At 40.1% G+C, this 20,120-nt stretch overlaps 1 protein-coding gene and 1 pseudogene across 2 annotated transcripts in view; one reads left to right on the forward strand and one right to left on the reverse strand.

Annotated features, from left to right (window-relative positions):
* Positions 1–346: 346 nt before the first annotated feature.
* LOC101049077 (zinc finger protein ZFAT pseudogene) lies at positions 347–1,922 on the reverse strand (annotated as a pseudogene).
* A 17,974-nt stretch (positions 1,923–19,896) lies between these two features.
* VPS41 (VPS41 subunit of HOPS complex) overlaps positions 19,897–20,120 on the forward strand; it is a 186,473-nt gene continuing 186,249 nt past the window's right edge. Inside the window, exon 1 of one of the 2 annotated variants that reach the window (XM_003930754.3) lies at positions 19,897–19,967. In XM_003930754.3, the coding sequence (XP_003930803.1) occupies positions 19,947–19,967 (21 nt within the window). In that variant the 5' untranslated portion in view covers positions 19,897–19,946. The remainder of the gene's footprint in view (positions 19,968–20,120) is intronic. The other variant, XM_074379801.1, reaches the window with a different exon arrangement.

The raw sequence follows: 20,120 nt of genomic DNA on the forward strand, positions 1-20,120 counted from the left end.
TGCAGGGAAGATGCTGAGGGGACTGGGGATCTCTGTTTGAATCCTGAAGCAATGGCTGAAAGTGCCGGCATGTGTCGGGGAGCTGATGCTAACCTCTTTCAGGAAGCGCATGATAAGGTTTAGGGGGTATGTGTCTATGCTGGGGACAGGGTCCTGTGGTGTTGCTGGTGATGCTGACTGCCTTGTCCACCCTAAGTTGGATGAGGAGAGTCTCATCAGGCTGTCAGGCAGGGAGGGAAAAGGAGAGTGTTACTCTGTAGGCTGGGCAGGCAGAGTGGCCTCCCCACCCTGGGTGCCTGCAGAGCCTGGCAGCCCCTCGCTGTGGCCACCCGATGCCGCATGTCCTCTAGAGTTCCTTGACCAGCTGCTTCACAGTCTGCTCCTCCACCGGCCACATGGCCTCCTGCACGTAGACGATGAACTCCGAGGTGTCACTGCCCTGTGTGTAGAGAGTCACCATCTCCATGCCCTTCACGTCGTCGGAGGACACCACCATGTGGTGCTGCTCAGCAAGCTCCACGGACACTTGCTGGATGGTCTCCTGGATCATGACTGCTTAGTTGGAGCTGGGGTCCTCCTAAGTGACCTGTTTAACCACAGTCACCGGCCCTGGTGCCATGGCAACCACCCAGGCAAGGAGGCAAGGGGAGTAGTGTCGTGGGTGTCTTGGTGCCCAGCTCAATGATCTGCTGCAGGATGTTCATGGCTGTAGGGTCCACTGGGTCACCACTCTCAGAGGTGTGTCTCAGGTCCTGGAGTGCAGTCACTGCTGCTTGTTTCCCCTGAACGTCTTCTTCGGCCTCTGTGATGTGGAGATACTGGGTGGAGGGCTCCTCGGGAGCTTCTGTTGCTGTGTCCCACTTGGGGTCTCCATCAATTTCCACCACCTTTAAGCCATGTTTGTTCTTCAAGTGCCTGTTGAACTCCCATTTGGCGCCATATACAAAGCTGCAGACAGGGCACTTCAAACCACCTTGCTGGATGAGCTCCTCTGCCGCCAGCTCCCCAGTGCCCACGTTGGCGTACAACTCGTTGGGGTGCTTCCTGCTGTAGTGCCGCTCCAGAGAGCCAGACATGTTGCAGGAGTAATGGCAATGGGCACAGTGGAAAGGCTTGAAGGAGACATGTGGCTCCATGTGCCACAGCAGCTGTCGCTTCTGAGCCTCTGTGTAGTCACAAACCATGCACTTGAACTGCTTCCCATCTGCAGTGAGAAGGAGCTTGTGACTTCTCAGTGTCTTTTTGGATTTGAATTTCTTGGCACACATGTCACATAGGTGGGTTTTCTCAGTGCTGTAATGATTCATATGAGCCTTGAGGTTACTCTTGCTACAAGTTGCATACTCACGCAAAGAACACTTCAAGGGTTTCACACCTTCGTGAGCCCAGATATGACACTGAAGGACTGAGCCATTCTTCATGAAATAAAAGTCACAGTACAGGCACTTACTTTATGGCTGTCTTTCCAATCAGCCCTTTCAGCCGAACCCTCCTCCCGAGAACTTTGGAAATGGTGCTCATGGAGACCTCAGGATGGTTGGTCTTGATATTGACTTTACCAATCGATCTTTTGAAAAACACTTTTCACAAACAGGGTAAGAATAACTCCTTTTGTCTAGTGCTGTGTGAATTATAAGATGTGCCTGTAGTCATGTAGTTCACAGCCATCAGTGGGACACTTCAGCAAGATGTTACTGTGTTTCTGAATTACATGGTGTTTAAGGCAGTTTTTGGAGATGGAAGAATAATGACACTGGGAGCAATAATACAGATGTTCCCAGTGTGGGTGCAGACATGCATACATGTATATCAAAATGCACTTGATACCAAAAATGTTTGCCATAGTATTCAGAATCCAGGTCTCCATAAAGATTTGGACTCATTTGTCATATTGCAGTAGATAACTTTTTAAAAACAATCATCTATGTTGATAGTCACACAGGATGTTTCACAATGACAATTCCTTCATTTCCAACCTCAACTCTTTGTTTATGGTCGAAACAACTCCTTAGGCCAGTGAGCTCAACCATCGCCTCCTCCCCTCCACTGTCTTCAACCTGTCCCCCGGAATGGTACCTCTGCACCAGATAGATGAGAAAACTCTTCTGTTAGATCAAAAAATATAAAATGAATAAAAATAGAAATATTTAGGTCAGGCACAGTGGCTCACATCTATAATCCCAACAGTTTGGGTAGCTGAGGCAGGGGAATCACTTGAACCCTGAAGTTCAAGATTATGCTGCACAAGATGGCAAGACCCTATTTCTACAAAATAATAATAATAATAATTAGTTGGATGTAGTGGCATGTGCTCGTAATCCCAGCTACTTGGGAGGCTGAGGCAGGAGAATCCCTTGAGTTCATGAGTTCAAGGATACAGTAAGCTGTTATAGCATCACTGCACTCCAGCTTGGGCAAAAGAATGAGACAAATAAGTAAATTAATAGTTAAAAATTATATATATATATATTTTAATGGACATATATTACAACTAATGACACTGGGAAAACTAGATATCCACATGCAAAAGGATAAAGATGGACTTTAATCTTATACCATAATTAATTCAACAGGAATGAAAGGTATAAACATAGAGCTAAACCAAAGAAACTCAGACAAAAACATAGGGGAAAAGCTTCAGATTTAGCAATGATTTCTTGGATATAACACCAGAAGAATAGACAACCAAAGAAAATAGAACAGATAAATTGAATAGCATCAAAATTTAAAACTTCTTCATGCATCAAAGGATACAATCAACAAAGTCAGAAGACAATTTATGGAATGGGAGAAAATATTTTCAAATCGTCTGTCCCATGAGGGATTAATATCCAGAATATACAAAGAACTACAACTCAACAACAACAACAAAAAACAGCTAATCAAATTTAAAAATATAAAAAGAACTACAACTCAAAAACAAAAAACCAGCTAATCAAATTTAAAAATAGGCAGATGACTTGAATAGACATTTCTCCAAAGAAGATATACAAATGGCCAATAAACACACGAAACGATGCTCAACATCATCATTAGGGAAATGCAAATCAAAATCACAAAGAGATACCACCACACACCCATTAGAATGGCTACTGTCAACACACACATACATATGCACACACACACACACACACACATTAAAAAACCCAGAAGATAACAGGTGTTGTTGAGGATGTGGAGAAATTGGAACCTTTGTGCACTATTAATGGGAGTGTAAAATTTTGCAGTGACAGTGAAAAACAGCATGGCACTTCCTCGAAAAATTTTAAATAGAGTTAGCAATTTCACTTCTGGGTGCATACCCAAAAGAACTGAGAGTAGGATCTAGCTGGGCACAGTAGCTCATGCCTGCAATCCCAGCACTTTGGGAGGCCAAAGCAGATGGATCACTTGAGGTCTGGAGTTTGAGAGCAGCCTGACCAACATGGTGAAACCCCATCTCTGCTAAAAATACAAAAAATTAGTCAGGCATGGTGGCGTGTATCTGTAATCCCAGCTACTCGGTAAGCTGAGGCAGGAGAATTGCTTCAACCCAGGAGGCAGAGGTTGTAGTGAGCAAAGAACACACCACTGCACTCCAGCCTGGGTGACAGAGCAAGACAAAAAATAAATAAATAATTGAGATCAGGATCTGAAGAGATGTTTGTACACTGATATTCACAGCAGCATTATTATTCATAGTAGACAAAAGGCAGAAGCAACCAACACGTCCATTGGCAAATGAATGGATAATCAAAGTGTGGTATATATACACAACGGGATATTATTCAGCCACAAAAAAGGAAAGAAATCATGACACATTCTACAACACGAACAAACCATGTTAAGCTCTATCAGGCACGCACACACACACACAAACCAGCAAAAATTGTACAATTCCCCTTACATGAGGTACCTAGGATAGTGTAATTCATAGAGACAAAAAATCGCATGGTGGTTGCCAGGGGTGAGGGATGAGGGGAAGGGGGAGTCATTCTGTACCCAGAATGGGTACAGAGTTTCCATTTCGCAAGATAAAAGGAGTTCTGTAAGTCGATCACACAATGTGAATTTACTACAGAATTGTATTCTTAAAAGTGGTTAAGATGGTCACTTTTACAATTAAACAATTTTTTTTAAAATGGGATATATGGAAGACAAATGACGGCGGGTAAGATGAAAGGGCAGGGGAGATGTGCCTGATTCTTCTCACTCATGGTATTTCAGCTTCTGCTCCTGCCAGGACATCAACTTTTCCCTGCGTCCAGTGCAATTGCAGTGCTGCAGGGTTTTTTATGTTTCAGTTTGCTTTGGTTTAATTTCGTGGATACTTCAGTGGGAAAATGGAGCAGAATGGATCAGTCACTGTTAGCTAACCATAACTTTAAGAACCACCCTCCCTTTAAAAAATATACATATAACATTTTACAAAAATACACACATCCAAAATCACGTTGGACTGCCGCAATGATAATGTGGCAGGGACAGGAAAGAATGTGCATTTATTTGAAAGCTAGCAATATGCCAGGGCATTTTTGGTGCTATTCATTTTCATCTGAGATCTTCTGATTCTAAACCTTCTACATCCTCTTCACCTCAATTCCTCCCCCTTCATTTTAAAGTGCAAACACCCATATATAGAGCAAGAGTCCAGGGACAGGACTGTGATTGAAGGCATTGTTCTATGAATGCAGGCTTAGGTTAAACCCCTTTCTTCTAGGAGCTGTCTGTGCATGCGTGCGTGTGTGTGTATGTGTATGTGTGTTGTAATTGCTGCTGATTCACCTTATTGGTAAATAGGTGATCTTCTCTATGAGGAAGGGAACGTGTGGTTAAGTCAGTCAAAGCTGCTCCAGTTTTACCAGATATCAAGGCAGCACACAACATTAAACCTTAATTTAGTCCTTACACAATTTTGTGTGTGTGTGTGTGTGTGTGTGCACTGACATGTGCACTGAGGTGAGGTGGGTGGAAGTGTGTAGAGATGTGCAGCCACTGAATGTTTTGGGAAACAAAGGACACTGGAGGGTAGGAGGGGCCCACAAAACCAAAGGATAAGCACTTTCCCTTTTGCTCTTTCAGAGCAAGCCAGGGCTCCTTGAGTGTGGTACACAGACCAGTACTGGTCTACAAAGTACTTAGCACTTGGATGCAACGCAGTAAGTGCAGAAATCCAGAGTAAGCCTTTAGACACCTTTACAGCAATTTGACACAGATCTAATACCACACAATTCTAGGCCCGTGTTCGAAACAAGCACACCACCCGGTTGTGATTTCACACCAAGCAGTGTTCAGGCGTGCTGCAAACCAAACTGGAAATGTGAATGTTGGTCGAGAGGAGTCTTATTTCATTAATGGTTAATTCTGCTCCTGTGCTCCTATCCCCACTCCAATTAAGTATAAAATACACATTTCAAGACTTGATGCCAAACCATAAAGGCTAGAGACAAGCCCTGCCACCCAGCAGTAAATATGAAGGGAAAGATTTAATGTAAACGGCAGCGTATGGCAGTGCTGATGATTTCTCATAAACTACATAGACTAATTTAGAAAGAAAAAAAAGTCAGAGAAGCCTTCAAGGAAGTAATAACCCAGAGGTAAAAAATATTGATTAGGGAAAAATATTATCTTAATCAAAATATGTCTTTTAGCTGGAAGTTGTTTGGGGTTCAGAAAGAGAGAACAAAATATATTTCTAAGATGCACATTTTTCCTTGTGCTTTTTGTTGAATAATGAGCAACACCATCACTCTTTCTGAAGTCTTTGCTGTGTAAATCAAAAGGAAGACTTTAATAATTCTATAGGAAACTTTATTTATTAATGTGATCAACAGTAAGCAATATTAACTATTTAAAAAATATCTCAATATATACCCATGAATTAGGTATTTCTTAATGTTAGATCTTGATAAATTTTACAGGGCTTGCCATATAGTATATTTTCTTCTAATAAGGGCTTGTTATATCTGATCTTTTTCATCTGTCTTTAGAAGCAAATAATTCAAAATAACCTGTGTCTGCTAGCATTTGTTTGGAGCTGAAGCAATTTTTAAAAAAACTCCTTTCAAGTTTAAAGCTTGACCTTTAAAACATTAAAATCAAACAATATTTGAATAGGCTACATATTGTTTTATTTTTAGGAGTTTTCTCAATGGAAACTGAATCTGAATCAAAGTAGATAAAGAGTTATTTCAAATTCTAACACCTTCCCAGCTTTTCCTTAATCTTATAATGTATGACTGTTCTTAAAATTTTATATACCCCAAAGTGTCATTATTATTTTCATTTGCCATTTTGACACCAGGAAGTTTATTCTTAGGAGAAACTGTCGGTGGAAATATAGGATCCCATTCTGCACTCTATACGTGGAGCAGCCAAAACTGAATGCCAAGAGATGCATCAGAGTAACGGGGGAAAGCAAAATTAGAACATATTTTCTGACCATTCACTCTGTGTCCACGTACACAAAGTGAGAAGTTGATAAATTGCCCAATAAATTTAGTCATTATAGCCCAGAAAATTTAGGTGTAATTGATGATCAATGACCCAAATCATTCAGGGACCCAAGTCCCTGGGAACTTCAAATCCCCACTTCATGTATAAATACTGACTCTCCCTAAGGCCTCCTTCCCTGACCTAGACATTTCCTCATGTTGCTTCTGAACACATTGCAAAACCTTTGTGTGTAAGAACTGTAGCCTTTACTTTTGCATTGAAAGTGAAAAGAAAACTGAAGATTATTTTAAATCTAATCTTTTTCCCCCACCTCATCAATATATGCAGTGAGCACCCCCTGTTGGCTGCCTAGCAGCAAGCAATACGCAAACAGCCTTGTTAGTACGCAAGGAAGGAAGTAAACCAAAAGAGCCAATGGTAATTTGGATTCCCGTATCTAAGCGGGGTAGAGGTGGGGAGGGATGGAGAGGAAATCAATATTTGCTTAATGGAAAAGGACAACATTGATAGGAAAGGAAGTTTTATTCTCAAGCTTTTAATAGGGTATTACAAGCACTGGGGAGGAGAAAATTTTCTTTCTTTTCTCTTTCTTTCTTTTTTTTTTTAAGCTTAAAGCTTTATTATTTTTTTTTTTTTTCAGTGTTAGATGAGTAAGAGCTTCTGAAATTATAGTGGTCAGAAAAACCCAACAAATTCATTTGCTTTAGCTAAGGCCACACTTGGCTTTTTAGGTTGTGCCTTTTCTCTATTCTATTCAAGTCAAGGACTAAGAAATCTACTGTATATTCTGGACTTACCACCATATTCTCAAGTGGGTGACCTGGGCATTGAAGGGAGGAAAAATGGCTAGGAGAATAATACGTAAACACATGAACACACATATATTTTCATTCCGATACCTTAAGAATAGCGTCAATAAAAATAGATTTCCATTATATTTACCTTAAGTGTCATATATCTCTAACTGCTTCTAGTCTACCTGCTAAAATCTAGCTTTACTAATCTACAGGGAAGCATAGATTTTATTTAAAAATAGTTTTTAAAAAGTATGATAGTGGGTTTAAAAACATAACAGATATTTTGACAATCCTGACAATAGGGAAATAAGATGAATTTTTCTCCAAGAAATCTCTTCTCTGACAGGGCACAGTGGCTTATGCCTGTAATCCCAGCACTTTGGGAGGCCAAGACAGGTGGATTACTCAAGTCCAGGAGTTTGAGACCAGCCTAGCCATCATGGTGAAACCCCAATTATACTAAAAATACAAAAATTAGCCAGGTAAGGTGGCACACACCTGTAATCCCAGCTACCTGGGAGGCTGAGGCATGAAAATCACTTGAATCTGGGAGGTGGATCTTGTAGTGAGCGGAGACCATACCACTGCACTCCAGCCAGGGCAATGAGAGCAAGACTCTGTCTCAAAAAAACAAAACAAAACAAAACAAAAACTCTTCTTTTAGAAAATTTAAATATTCATACTTTTATTCTCAATTCTCTCTCTCCCCACTTACAAATTTTAAATATATGATCAGTGCACGGTATGGCCAGAGCACTAAACTGAAAATCAAAGAATCATGGTTCTAATCCTGTGTCTGCTGCATTTCGTCCCTATAACTGTGTGGCCTTGTCACTTCCCTGAATTTTAGTTTTCTCATCTGAGAAATGAAAGTCATTCACTTTATCATTAATTCAAGATACACAGGAGTGCTAATTATGTACCGATACACTGCCAGATGCTTAACTCTGGAGGCTGTGTTGGAGAGGGACTCACAAAACTAACAATAAGTAAGTCCTCATTGTTGCACATTTCAGTGACGTAGGAACACAGAGGCACTTGACTCTAGTGTCAAACAGATTGGGCTTCCATCTCATCTCTGCTCTTTTCCATCTGTGTAACCTTGGAAAACTGTTTCTGAAACTCGGTTTCCTTTTACGGAAACACTGAGTTGTTTCTCCCAAATCACGTGAATGAAAAATGGCAGAGATAAGACTGGACCACAACCGTGCACTTGAGGCCCACTCCTCTAGAAGGAAAATGGACACGCATAAAAAAATTAGAGCGCCGATTAACTTTGCTCCTTAATTTTTTTCATTGAATTTCTTGAAGGGATCTCAATGGCATGCCAAGGAATTTAGACTTTATCTTGTGGATGAAGGGGAGTTAGTAGAATATTTTAAGTAGGAATGGGGTATGATCATGACTAACTCAACAGGATGTTAAGAGAATTTAAGAAGCGACCATATGTGAATGTGATACATTTGTAGAAAATTTTATGGTTATATTTATCATCAGTGGTCATGCAGGGAAAAGACCCAAACACTGATGTCAGACAATTGTGTTCTAACATGATGTCCTGTGGGGATATAGTTAGATGACTCCTCTACAGGAAATTAGAACTTGGATAGAGCCCTAATTAATGGCTGCAGGTGGGCCTTTCTTGTTTTCACTCATCTCTTCCTTTAACCTGGATTCCAAGAAAGCTTGACAAATGTCTACATTGATGTGGAAAAATGGCCTCTGCCAAGGGAGGCAGCCAAGGCTGGACAGCCAGTCCTTCCCATCTAAAAATTCTCTCTTCAGTGCCAACCTTGGAACATATCAAGGTGATAAAGTTGCTGCCAGATATGTGAAAAGAATAAGGTTAATTTTGTTGTCTTAAAGGAGAGGCACCATCCAGTGTTGCTATAAAACAAATATAAATCAATAAGGCACTCAAATAAGCTCGATTTCTAGTCCTTGACAATCAACAGGAATATGTTCCACTTAATATGACATCTCACCAGTTAATTTATTGCCAAAATGTGACAGGGTTATGTGAAACTTTGGTTATAAATTCTAGTGTATGTAGTTCCTAATATCTAAATTGGATACTTCAGGGTTCATTTTGGGGCTGGGGGCGTGGAAGGATAGAGCATGCTTATTATGAAAGGTCAGCATGAGGTGATTACAGTTTTTCTGAAGCTGGGTCATGGCTTTATAAAAGGCTTATGATCCATCAAAAGACCTCTCTGAGTCTACAGAATGAAAAGAATGTACTAAAAAAAAAAAAACAAAAACAAAAAAAACAACTATTGTTCAGGGAAATGCTTTGCCTGGTATTAAGATGTAGTCATTTCAATTATTAACTTAGTCTGTAATGCAATCACCCAACTAGAATTCTCTACTTAAAAGTGTATGTCTTTGGAATGTTACATAATCTTTTCAAAATAGTATGTCTTCCATTTCTGAAAAATTCATTTCTCCAATGGATTAGGAAGCTGAGTCACTTCCCTAATCAGGACAGGCCCCTCCTCCAGGAGTGCTGTTCGGCTCCATTTTAACTACCCTGGCAGGTGGCGGCCTGGTTTTTAATTCCTTGAAATCTACAAATATACTCTTCACTTTGGAAGAGGCTCTTAGCTCAAAATGCATTTCTTTAGAAAGATTCACTGAGAAGAAGTCGGGGAAAAAAAACCCACCACAAAGTCATGTACTTAAACAGTCTCTTTCAAGCACCACTTAATGGCGTGGAGCGAAACTGAAGAGATTAGGATTTGACGTCTGACGTAGTCACTCGGTAGCACCATAATCAAGGGCTGTCCAAGGGTGAGTATGGGCCTTGGGTCTCTGGGTTAGTGCCAGTTATTAAAGGAGTTTGGGGAGAAGGGGAGGAAATAGGAAGGGCAGCCTATTTCTGTGAAGAGGAGAGGATTGATATCAGCACTGGAGTGGAAACTGTAATGAAGGAAGTGGCCATCTTGTTGGCAAGGCCGTGATTGGAGGGGTCAGACCCTGTGAAAAACACCTGCAGCAGATGGAACATGTGCCACACTTTTGTTAGACTTTGTCAACAAAAATAAAAAGGCAAATGAAGTAGAGTGGAGTAACTAGTTTTTTAATTTCTGGAACATTTTTGCAACATTTGAACCTTTAATTTCTAGATGTTGCTGGTTGGGCTCAATCACCAGGACTTCCTAACTTCAATGTAAGCATGTGAGCAAGTTGAATCAATTATAATACATTTCCTATAGGACATAGTAATTCTTCTAGCTAAGTACTTTTAACAGTTACCAATAAATCCTTTCCCAGATGTAAAATTACAATGAAATTACAGCAAGTCTGCAAAGACTGTCACTATTAAAGTCTGAATATTTTCTTCATTCCTACAGTTTAGTGTAAGAGTCTTAGGGAATATTTGCAAATTGTGGACCACAGTGCAAACTTAGCAACATTTTAGATCACTAGAAAGAGAAAAATCTGTAATTTATTTGTCTGTTAGTAGAAGAGGACCAATCATTATAAAATGGGAACTCAAAGAAAGAAGAAATTCAATGCTCTGAGAATAGACTGTGCCTTATTTCTGAAAGGTTATATTGCAAAAAATCATGTTCAAGTCTTATTTGTTCAGTGTTTTATTCCTTTCTATTGAAAAGCAAGAACCTTATCTCCTAACCGCATGCTACCTAAGTATGAGGAGATGCATTACTTTTAACTCAAAGAATACTTATTATATTAGGAATACTGTCAGGGCATTGCAGGTAGCGTTTTGGCTGGCTGGCTGGTTGGCCTCAGGGTTTTTCTGAACACTCTCCCCTTTATAGTTATCCCACCTCCAACAAGGACTGGGAAGTTAAGGCCAGTCCTCTACTAACCAACCCCTTAAACCAGAAACTTGAGCCAATATCTTTCAGATGTGCAGTATTACAGTTTTTCCTATCTTGAAACTGAACTTCAAAATGGCTCCTGACCCTGAATCTGGCTGAACTGCGATTGCCCATCCAAATCTTGTAAAGAAGGCTACTGACCGGAATTCAGCAAGCATTAGAAGAGCAGCAAAGTCCTAGTTTTTGTCGGTGCCACATGCAACTGAAGAAATGTGGCAAGGGAAGGTGGCAGTGGCGATTCTATGCATCATCCAGTGAGCAAGGGATTGTCTAACAACAAGCCCTGTTGTTGTGTATTCTTTTTTTTTTTTTCAGACAGGGTGTCACTTTGTCACCCAGGTTGGAGTGCTATGGCATGTTCTCAACTCACTGCAGCCTCAACCTCCTGGGTTCAAGAAATTGATCCTCCTCCCTCTGCTTCCCCCAACAAGCAGCTAGGACTATAGGCATGTGCCACCACACCCAGCTAATTTTGTTTTTTATTTTTTGTAGAGATGGGGTTTCACCATGTTGCCCAGGCTGGTCTCAAACTCCTGAGCTCCAGTGATCTGCCTGCCTCAGTCTCTCAAGGTGCTAGGATTACAGGCATGAGCCACTGCACCTAGCCCGTTTCTGTCTTTTCCAAGATACCTTTCCTTAATCCCTTAGGGCTGGAAACCAAGACTGTTTCCCTGGTTACCGAAGCCCACTCACTAAAGCAAAGGGCAGAGAGGAGAGGATATAAAAATTGCTTAGAGAAGAAAGTCAACTTGTATGTGTGTGTGAACACATCAGTTAGGGCTCTAATAGCAACAGAAAGCGAATTTGAACTTGTTTGAACAAAAAGGTTCCTGGGATAGCTTATAGAATCCAAGGCATCAGGAAATAGCTTGACCTTTTTCAGTCTTAATTCCAAAAATCTCAGGGAAGGGATGAAGATCAATAAACTGTATCTAGGAAGTAGAAAGACTTTGCAGGTACCTTGTGGGTGGTGGGCTGGGGGCATCGGGTGGTAGGGAGACAAGTCCTAGAAAATGGGTGCTGGGCAGACGATCCAAAAGATGGTAATTACAGCATATCACAAATGATTAAAACAGGACTTCTGCACCATTAGGCCTTCTCAGCTGCAATAAACAGACCTAGGATGGAGAAAAACAGGAGAAAAGAAAGATCCATCTTCTATATCAGCTGATGAAAGGCCATGGTGTTCTTACTCCATACTCAATCCTACCAAAAAGGCCTTTCCCCATCCTTTTCACTTATCTGCACCAGTGACAGACACTGAAGCACAATGCAAAAATGGGAGAATGTCTCAGAACAGGGTAAGGGAGAAAGAGTAGGAATGAGCTTGTGGGAACAGGAACAGTAGAACACCCCAGTGTGAAGCAGCATCTACAGGAAGCAGCATGAGGGAAAGGCATCAAAGGAAGAGCATTTCAGAGGCTCAGGGAAGGAGTGGCATTGTGCTAAAGGCTCTGGGAAGGAGTGGGCATTGCGGGGGGGAGTTTCTCCAGTACTTTCTAGCCATTTATGTGTCAGAGAAGTTCATGATACAACAGCTGGAGATGTTAGGCCTTGGGTTCTGGTACTGCCGCGTAAGTATTTTTCTCCAGCAGTTGCCAAACCAGTTAGCAATATCATCCAGGAGTCTAACAATGGTGCTCTTCTTTCTTGGGTTCCCCTGGGTATGCTCCCTTCTTGGGGGTACAAGTCTTCCCTATTAATGATTAAAACTATTTTTTCCTTAAGCCAATAATCAAAAGGCCGTAACCTTGGCATGGCACACAGTTTTAGGCAAAAAAAAAAAAAAAAAAAAAAAAAAAAAAAAAAAAAAAAAAAATCCAAAACCTAATTTTTGGGTCAGGGGCTTGTAACTAAGGTTGTGTTTTTCTGCCCCAGGTTGTCACATTCCAACCTAGCTTATCATAAAATGACTGGAATACAGCAGAAATGCAATAAAGTATAAAACATAAAATTCTATGGTGATTAAGTTTGGTTTTCTTTGTAAATTAATGTTCAAGGTAAGTACAAAACTGTGAAACAGACATCATAGGCTATTTATTTTATTACTGATACTGCAACACTAACAGTTTGTACATTTTTCATATCATGTATAGATTCAACTGTGTTGTGGATGAAAGCTTTCTGGCTAAGAAATGAGGTACAATTACTGTTTATATAAAAAAGTATTAAGATTTAGTCAGTTAACATACTGGTTGTGTTAAATTTGGGAACACAATTGCTGACTGCCATTGAGTTCACTTAGTGCAGCAAACCCTTCCTCTTTTTTCTTGTTCCTCTTTTTTTTTTCAATTTTTCGTGTCTTTATGTTAGAAGTCTCTTGCGCCACAAACATACCTTGAAATTGTACTCTTGCTGAAAAATGGAACTTGTTTCACAAATGATATTTGAAGCCAATGGCAGGATGTGTTTAAGTACTTTGTTTCAAAATGTTGATTGAAAATGAAAGATTTTCTATGAAATAATATGTTTTTCTGGCACAGCTAAACATCTGGATTCTGAGCAGATTGAATTCATGCTTTAAGTTAAAAAAAACTTGTGTGCTTTTCTGTCAAAAATATGAAAGAAGTTCAGTAAGTGGATTGTACCTAGCATTCTATGTCTAGGGAAAACTCAAACAGATGGTCTTTGAAATATTCTTTTAGTAAACACGTAATACGAATCCAAAGAATGAATAAAATATTTCCTAAATTGTTCAAAATCGCCACATTAGAGTATTGAAGATTTTTAAAATTTTGTTTTTGTTTTTGAGATAGGGTCTAACCCTGTCACCCAGGCTGGAGTGCAGTGGCACAATCTCAGCCTATTGCAACCTCTGCCTCCGGGTTCAAGTGATTCTCTTGCCTCAGCCTCTCGAGTAACTGGGACTACCAGTGCGTGCCACCACGCCTGGCTAATTCTTTTTTTGTATTTTAGTAGAGATGGGGTTTAACCATATTGCCCTGGCTTGTCTTGAACTCCTGAGTTCAGGTGATCTGCCCACCTCGGCCTCCCAAAGTGCTGGGTTTACAGATGTGAGCCACTGCACCCAGCCCTGAAGAGGTTTTGTTTGTTTGTTTGTTTATTTGCTTTTTTTTTTTTTTTTGGTATTTTCTGATATTGCCAAAGAACTTTGAGGAGAACTTCATATTTTTTCAGTGACCACATGATTCCATTTCTATACATTTTCCCCAGAAATTTGGAGACATGCAGAAGATGCAATGTTCATCACAGCATAGTTTATAATAGTGCAAACTTGAAAACAACATAAATATTAAAAAGTAGAGGAGGATTGGTTATATAAACCATGGAAATCAACTCCATGCAACACTATATAAGCATAAGTAATTGTGTAGCTCTATATTATGTGCAATTACATTGTTGATATATTAATATATTTTTTAAAATGTCACAGAACTCTAGAGTGTGATTCAATTGATGTATTAATAAGTTTTTAAAATAATGCCAGAGAACTCTAGAGTGTGATTCAAATTATGTTTGAAACACATATAGGTAGTCCCTTGTATATACATTTGTGGGGAAAAAAATCTAGAAAAATATCTTTCAAAATACTGCAATTAATATAAAGACAAAATTCCTTCTAGGGTCTCCTCTCTCTCTTGTTCGTTACTGGGTAATATTGGACAGACCATTTATATAATGCCTTTTTTTTAAAAAAAGACATTAAGCTTCTCCATTAATTTCTAATAATTCCCATCTAGACATCCATAAATGTGAAGTATTAACATACTCTGGAGTGTTTTTAAATACCTTCAATTAACACTCTGACTCACTGGACACCAGTTGGGTGTTCAGCAACTTAATTCAGTTACCAACCACCCAGAGTTAGCACAGATCCTACAGCTTAGGGGCTCAGTCCTACAAAACTGTCCCCCATGTCAAATGTCAGTTGCAAGTCCTGGACCTCCTGTGCTCTGGCCAACCAGCTATAAATTGGAGGTTCCTATGAACTCCCTCCTAAGTTTGTATAACTTGTTAGAATGACTCACCGAACTCAGGTAGACACTTTACGTATATTTACCAGTTTATTATAAAGGATACAAATGAACAGCCAGATGAAGAGGTACACAGGGCAAGGTCTGGAAGAGTACCAAGCACAGCAGCTTCTGTCCCCATGGGGAACTCCATCCTCCCAGTGCGTGGATGTGTTGGCCAAGTTGGAAACTCATCAGATCTCATTTTAAGAGGTGTTATAGAACTTAATCTCCAGTCTTCCCCACTCCCTCCCTGGTGCGGGGGCTGTTGAAAGTTCCAACCCTACAATCAATTGGTCTTTCTGGTAACCAGTTCCATCTTACTGCTATATAGAATCCCACCCTAAGTTACCTTATTAGCATAAACTCAAAGGTAATAAAAAGGAATTCAATAATAAAATGTTCTCCTACTGCTCAGAAAATTCTAAAGGTTTTAAGTGCTCTGTGCCAGGAACCTGAGACAAAGACAAAATACATTGCTTATGACAGCACACATACCTAGAAGGATGACCACTTATGGGAAATTGCATAGAAAAGGGTAACTGATAGCATTTTCTAAACTCACTATGAGTAAGGTACAACTCTATGTTTTCTATAATTGTACAGAAACTAATATTTTGGGGCCACACTCTTTATATATAAGAGGCCTCTGATAATCCCTGGACAGTCTCCTTTGAGAGATTGGGTAAAGGGCAACTCTGCACATTCCCCAAATTCCATTTCTTCTTTTTATGAATACAAGTAAATCTTGAGAGTGGTCCTGTGCCTCTAAATGAGGATGACGGAAAATGAAAGCTGAAGAAAAGACAGCAGTGTTCGTTATGTGCACACCGAAGTGCAGGAAACCAAACAGCAGTACAACAGTGATAAATACAACTGGACTCCAGCCTTTGGCAAGGACTTTGACGTACATTTGCTCATTTGTTTTTCTCCACAACCCTGACTGGAAGGTACTTTTAGCCTATTTAACAGCTAAGAATGCTGGAGTTTGGAAAAGTTAACTTGTCCTAGATTTTATTATAAATGGCACACACGAAATTTGAATCCTGCTCTGATTCTCAAGCTCTTCAACATCACAGTGAACTAGAAAGAACCAAATGCAAGTTGGTACCCTGGCAGTACTGTTCTTGCCCTATGTACCAAGATTCCAAAACTTTTATAATCTGAAGGTTTGTTGCTCTCACACATGTGAGCATGTGATCTCTCCCTTTCTCCTGTGTCATGTGGGCAAATAGAATAATAATTTCCTCAGGTGCAGTGGGTGATATCTTTCAGCCAAGTCATTTGTATTCTCAAAACTTCTCAATGCTCTCCACCACTGTATCAGTTAGGATTAAGTCTGTCTGCATGTGATAGGCAAGCTACAAAAACAAAAGGGATTTTTATTTCATTCAAAATTAGTTTGGAGGCGGGGCAAAGTGGCTCATGCCTATAATCCCAGCACTTTGGGAGGTGCAGGGAGGTGGATCATCTGAGCTCAGGAGTTTGAGACTAGCCTTAGCAACATGGTGAAACCCCATCTCTACTAAAAATACAAAAATTAGCCAGGTGCGATGACACATGCCTATAATCCCTGCTACCTGGGAGGCTGAGGTAGAAGAATCACTTGAGCCGGTAGGTGGAGGCTGCAGTGAGCCAAGATGGTGCCATTGGACTCCAGCCGAGCCGACAATAGTAAAACTCTGCTTCAAAAAACATTAGTTTGGAGGCAGGCAGTTTAGAGTGGCATGGTAGCTTCATTCATCCGGGATCCAGCCTTCTCGTATCTTTCTGCTTCATCCTTAGAATTTGGTTTTCATCCTCAAGGTCACTTAAGGGACCTATACGGTAGTTGGAGAATCTAATAGCAGAAAGGGTAAAAGGGATATCCCTAGCTGTCTGTTCCCCTTTAAGAGACTTCCCTGAAAGGCACACATAACATTTCCACTTGTATATCATTGACCAGAACTTACTCATGTAGCCATATCAAACTGTGATAGACACCAGGAAATATCTTTTATTTAAACATATTGCTGCCCCTAATATTTTAGGAGTTCTTTTACAAATAAAGTAGAAGTGAATGGATATTGGACAGGCATTTAGTAGTCTCTGCTACAACTGCCAGTGGAATTATACACAGATTTATATCAACAGACTCTAGCACCCTCCTACTTAATTGGTCTTTTATCTGACTCTTTGAATGCTATTCCACATCTTTATGTCTCTTCTTATACTGTTCCCTTTACATGGAATATTTCTCCCTTTCCTCTTACCATCGGCCTCTTACCTATCCTTTAAGGGCCACTGGATGTGCTCCTTGAAGTCACATCTGATCTTGCCAACTGATTTGATCACTCACACCTTCAAACTCTCACACAACGGCTCACTTAAACTTCCCAGATACCCCTTTTTTTGTGCCATTTATTGCTCTAAATCTTCGATATCTTTTTATTTTCTCATAGAACATGTCTGAAACGTACTCAGGTGGCAGGGCACCAAATAGTCTAGTTCTTGAGAAAACACCGTGAATGGAAAGATGTCCAATTAATTAATTGATTCAGTCAACAAATAATTATAGTGATCCTATTATGCACCAGACACTCTGCTAGATGGTACATGTTTGAAAGTAAGGAGTTGTCAAAGCAAGCTTGATAGTCTCTTTTTGATTTTATTGTTGGGATTTATTTACTATTTTTATGTATTTTTACGTCTCAGTCCTTGTTATAGTGAAGTAACAGCAAAAAATCAAAGATTTCAAGAAAGCACATGTGAAAACCTTAATAAAATATTTTACCCATTAATCAATTGATTTCTTTCTGTGAATTGGGAAAATAAAGTGACTATTTGATTTTACCAATAAAATCCCTTGGTGCAAATCAAGGCACACTAATTTCACAAGAATCTAGCAAGAGAACCACTACAGTGAGTCTAAACTCTATCCCTTCAATGTTCCCTCAAATCCATGTATTTTCTAACATTCTGTCTTAGGTTGTAATACTACACAATACTATACTTCAAATATCAATGAAAAGTAATGGCAAAAACCTCAATTACTTTTGTACCATCCTAATATATGCTAAAAACCTCCGATTATTTACCTTCAGCACCAGACTCCTCTTAGCTTCAAAACCAAATAACCAAATATCTACTGAACATTTCTTTTACAAGCCAAGCAGGAAAAAGATCAACTTTCCTATGAAAGATGGGTAAAGAGCAAGAGTAGAAAGGAGAGAAGAAAGTTGAAATGGCCAGTAAACTTAGGAAAAACATCAACTCATCATAAATTAAAGAGATACAAGTTAAAACAAAAATTAAAATATTAATACTACTTCCCCCAGCTAAATTGACAAAATGTGTAAAAAATGATATATGTAATGTTTGATGGTAGGAGGGTTTAGAGGTCTCATATGTAGCTCAAGGGGAAAATAAATTGTGAGACTGAATACATAAAGAGACAATGGCCAGACTATATATTAAAATAGGGCCCTGACCCAGAGTCTGAAGCAACCTTCAGCAACTTGCCCAGGAAACCAAGCCATTGTCTACAATAGACAACTCGGGAATCTAGCCTGACAGTCAAAATGCCGTCTCCAGTAACAATCTAGGAAACTTAACTATAACCTCTGAAACAATCAGCCTAAAATGACCAGGACTTTATTGATAGTTGACAACTTCCTTAATTTTTATCCCCACCCCAAATAGGATCAGCCAGAGAAAACCAAATATCCACCCCTAACCAGTCACGTAGGTTGCCCTACTTCTAGTTAGCCACCTGCAGCTTTCTCATGCCAACAGCCTCCAACCAGGGCCTACCTGAAGCCTTCCCTTTTTCCACCTTCCTACTCTTGTCTCTGCCACAATGCCAATGCTGGTGGCTGACTCTGGAGGTAAAGCTATTTAGGCCCCAGAGAGAACACACATGTCTCAGAGATTATGTCACCTTGACTTCTGGGCCACTGAGCACAGGGAGTCAAAAAAGGTACTGAGGCAACCACCACATGCTGCCATTTGCGATGCCCTCTGCTGGTCACCAGCTACTCCAGTGAATGGGAATTTTAAAATGCCTGTCTTTGAACAAGATGCTGCAGATTCCTGAGGATTAAGAAACAGAATTCATAATGTTCAGAAACATGGAGAGGGGATCAGTCATTCTGGAGGCTGGAAGTAATACAGTGGTTGTGCAGATTTTGGCCAAGAACAACTTTATATTGTGTCTTGACTTGAACATTTACCTGTTGAATATCCCCAACAAAGGTTTAACAATTAATTTATTAAACAACTGAGTTTTTTTTAAATCAGTATTCACATGACAGAAGAAGACAATTTAAAGTAGAAAGCAAAAATAATAATGCTATTTGTTGGCTTATAAATTGTTCTCTGGCTCTCCACTGCAAAGACTGCTTTATATTCACTGAATATACTTAAAAAGGTTTAAAAAAAAAAAAAAAGGCAGAAGCAGCATTTGGTAATCACAGAGACTTTGGCATCAGAGAAGGCTGAATTCTATTACCAGTTCTGCCCCTTACTAGATGCACGACCTGTGAGCTACGGTATTCTCCCCTGTAAATGGGAATGATAGTAGGGATTGCTGTGAGGATTAAATGAGATAATTTATGCAAAGCTATAAACCGAGGGTGTGATACAGTAAGCGCTTAATAAATACTAGAATAACCACAGAAACAAGAACAATAAAATAAGCTATAGTATTAGTAATGGTTATGTTCAGAGTCTTCACTGCAGAACTCCAAGGAGCTCGGAGAATTGACAGCAGAAATAAACCCTAGTTAAGTCCGTACCTTGGAAGAGATTTCCAGGCTCAGATGAAGTTAAAACTACATTTCCCAGAAGGCCCAGGGCCCAGTGTCTAGTTTCCTCTCATTTCCGGGTCTGTCATGTGACTCTCCGGTCGCGCCATGGCGGAAGCAGAGGAGCAGGTAAAGAGTGCAACTGCTGGTTGAGGGCACAGGGATGTGGAGACCAGGGTGGGCTGTTTGGCGAGGGTGGAGTGGAGTAGGTGGAGGTGCGAAGCTGCTAGAAGAGGACAAGCAGGCCCGCGGCAGGGCGGCGTGGGAGGGCGAAAGTTCCTT

Source organism: Saimiri boliviensis, chromosome 10 (assembly GCF_048565385.1).
Source record: "Saimiri boliviensis isolate mSaiBol1 chromosome 10, mSaiBol1.pri, whole genome shotgun sequence".
In the NCBI taxonomy this organism is placed as follows: domain Eukaryota; kingdom Metazoa; phylum Chordata; class Mammalia; order Primates; family Cebidae; genus Saimiri; species Saimiri boliviensis.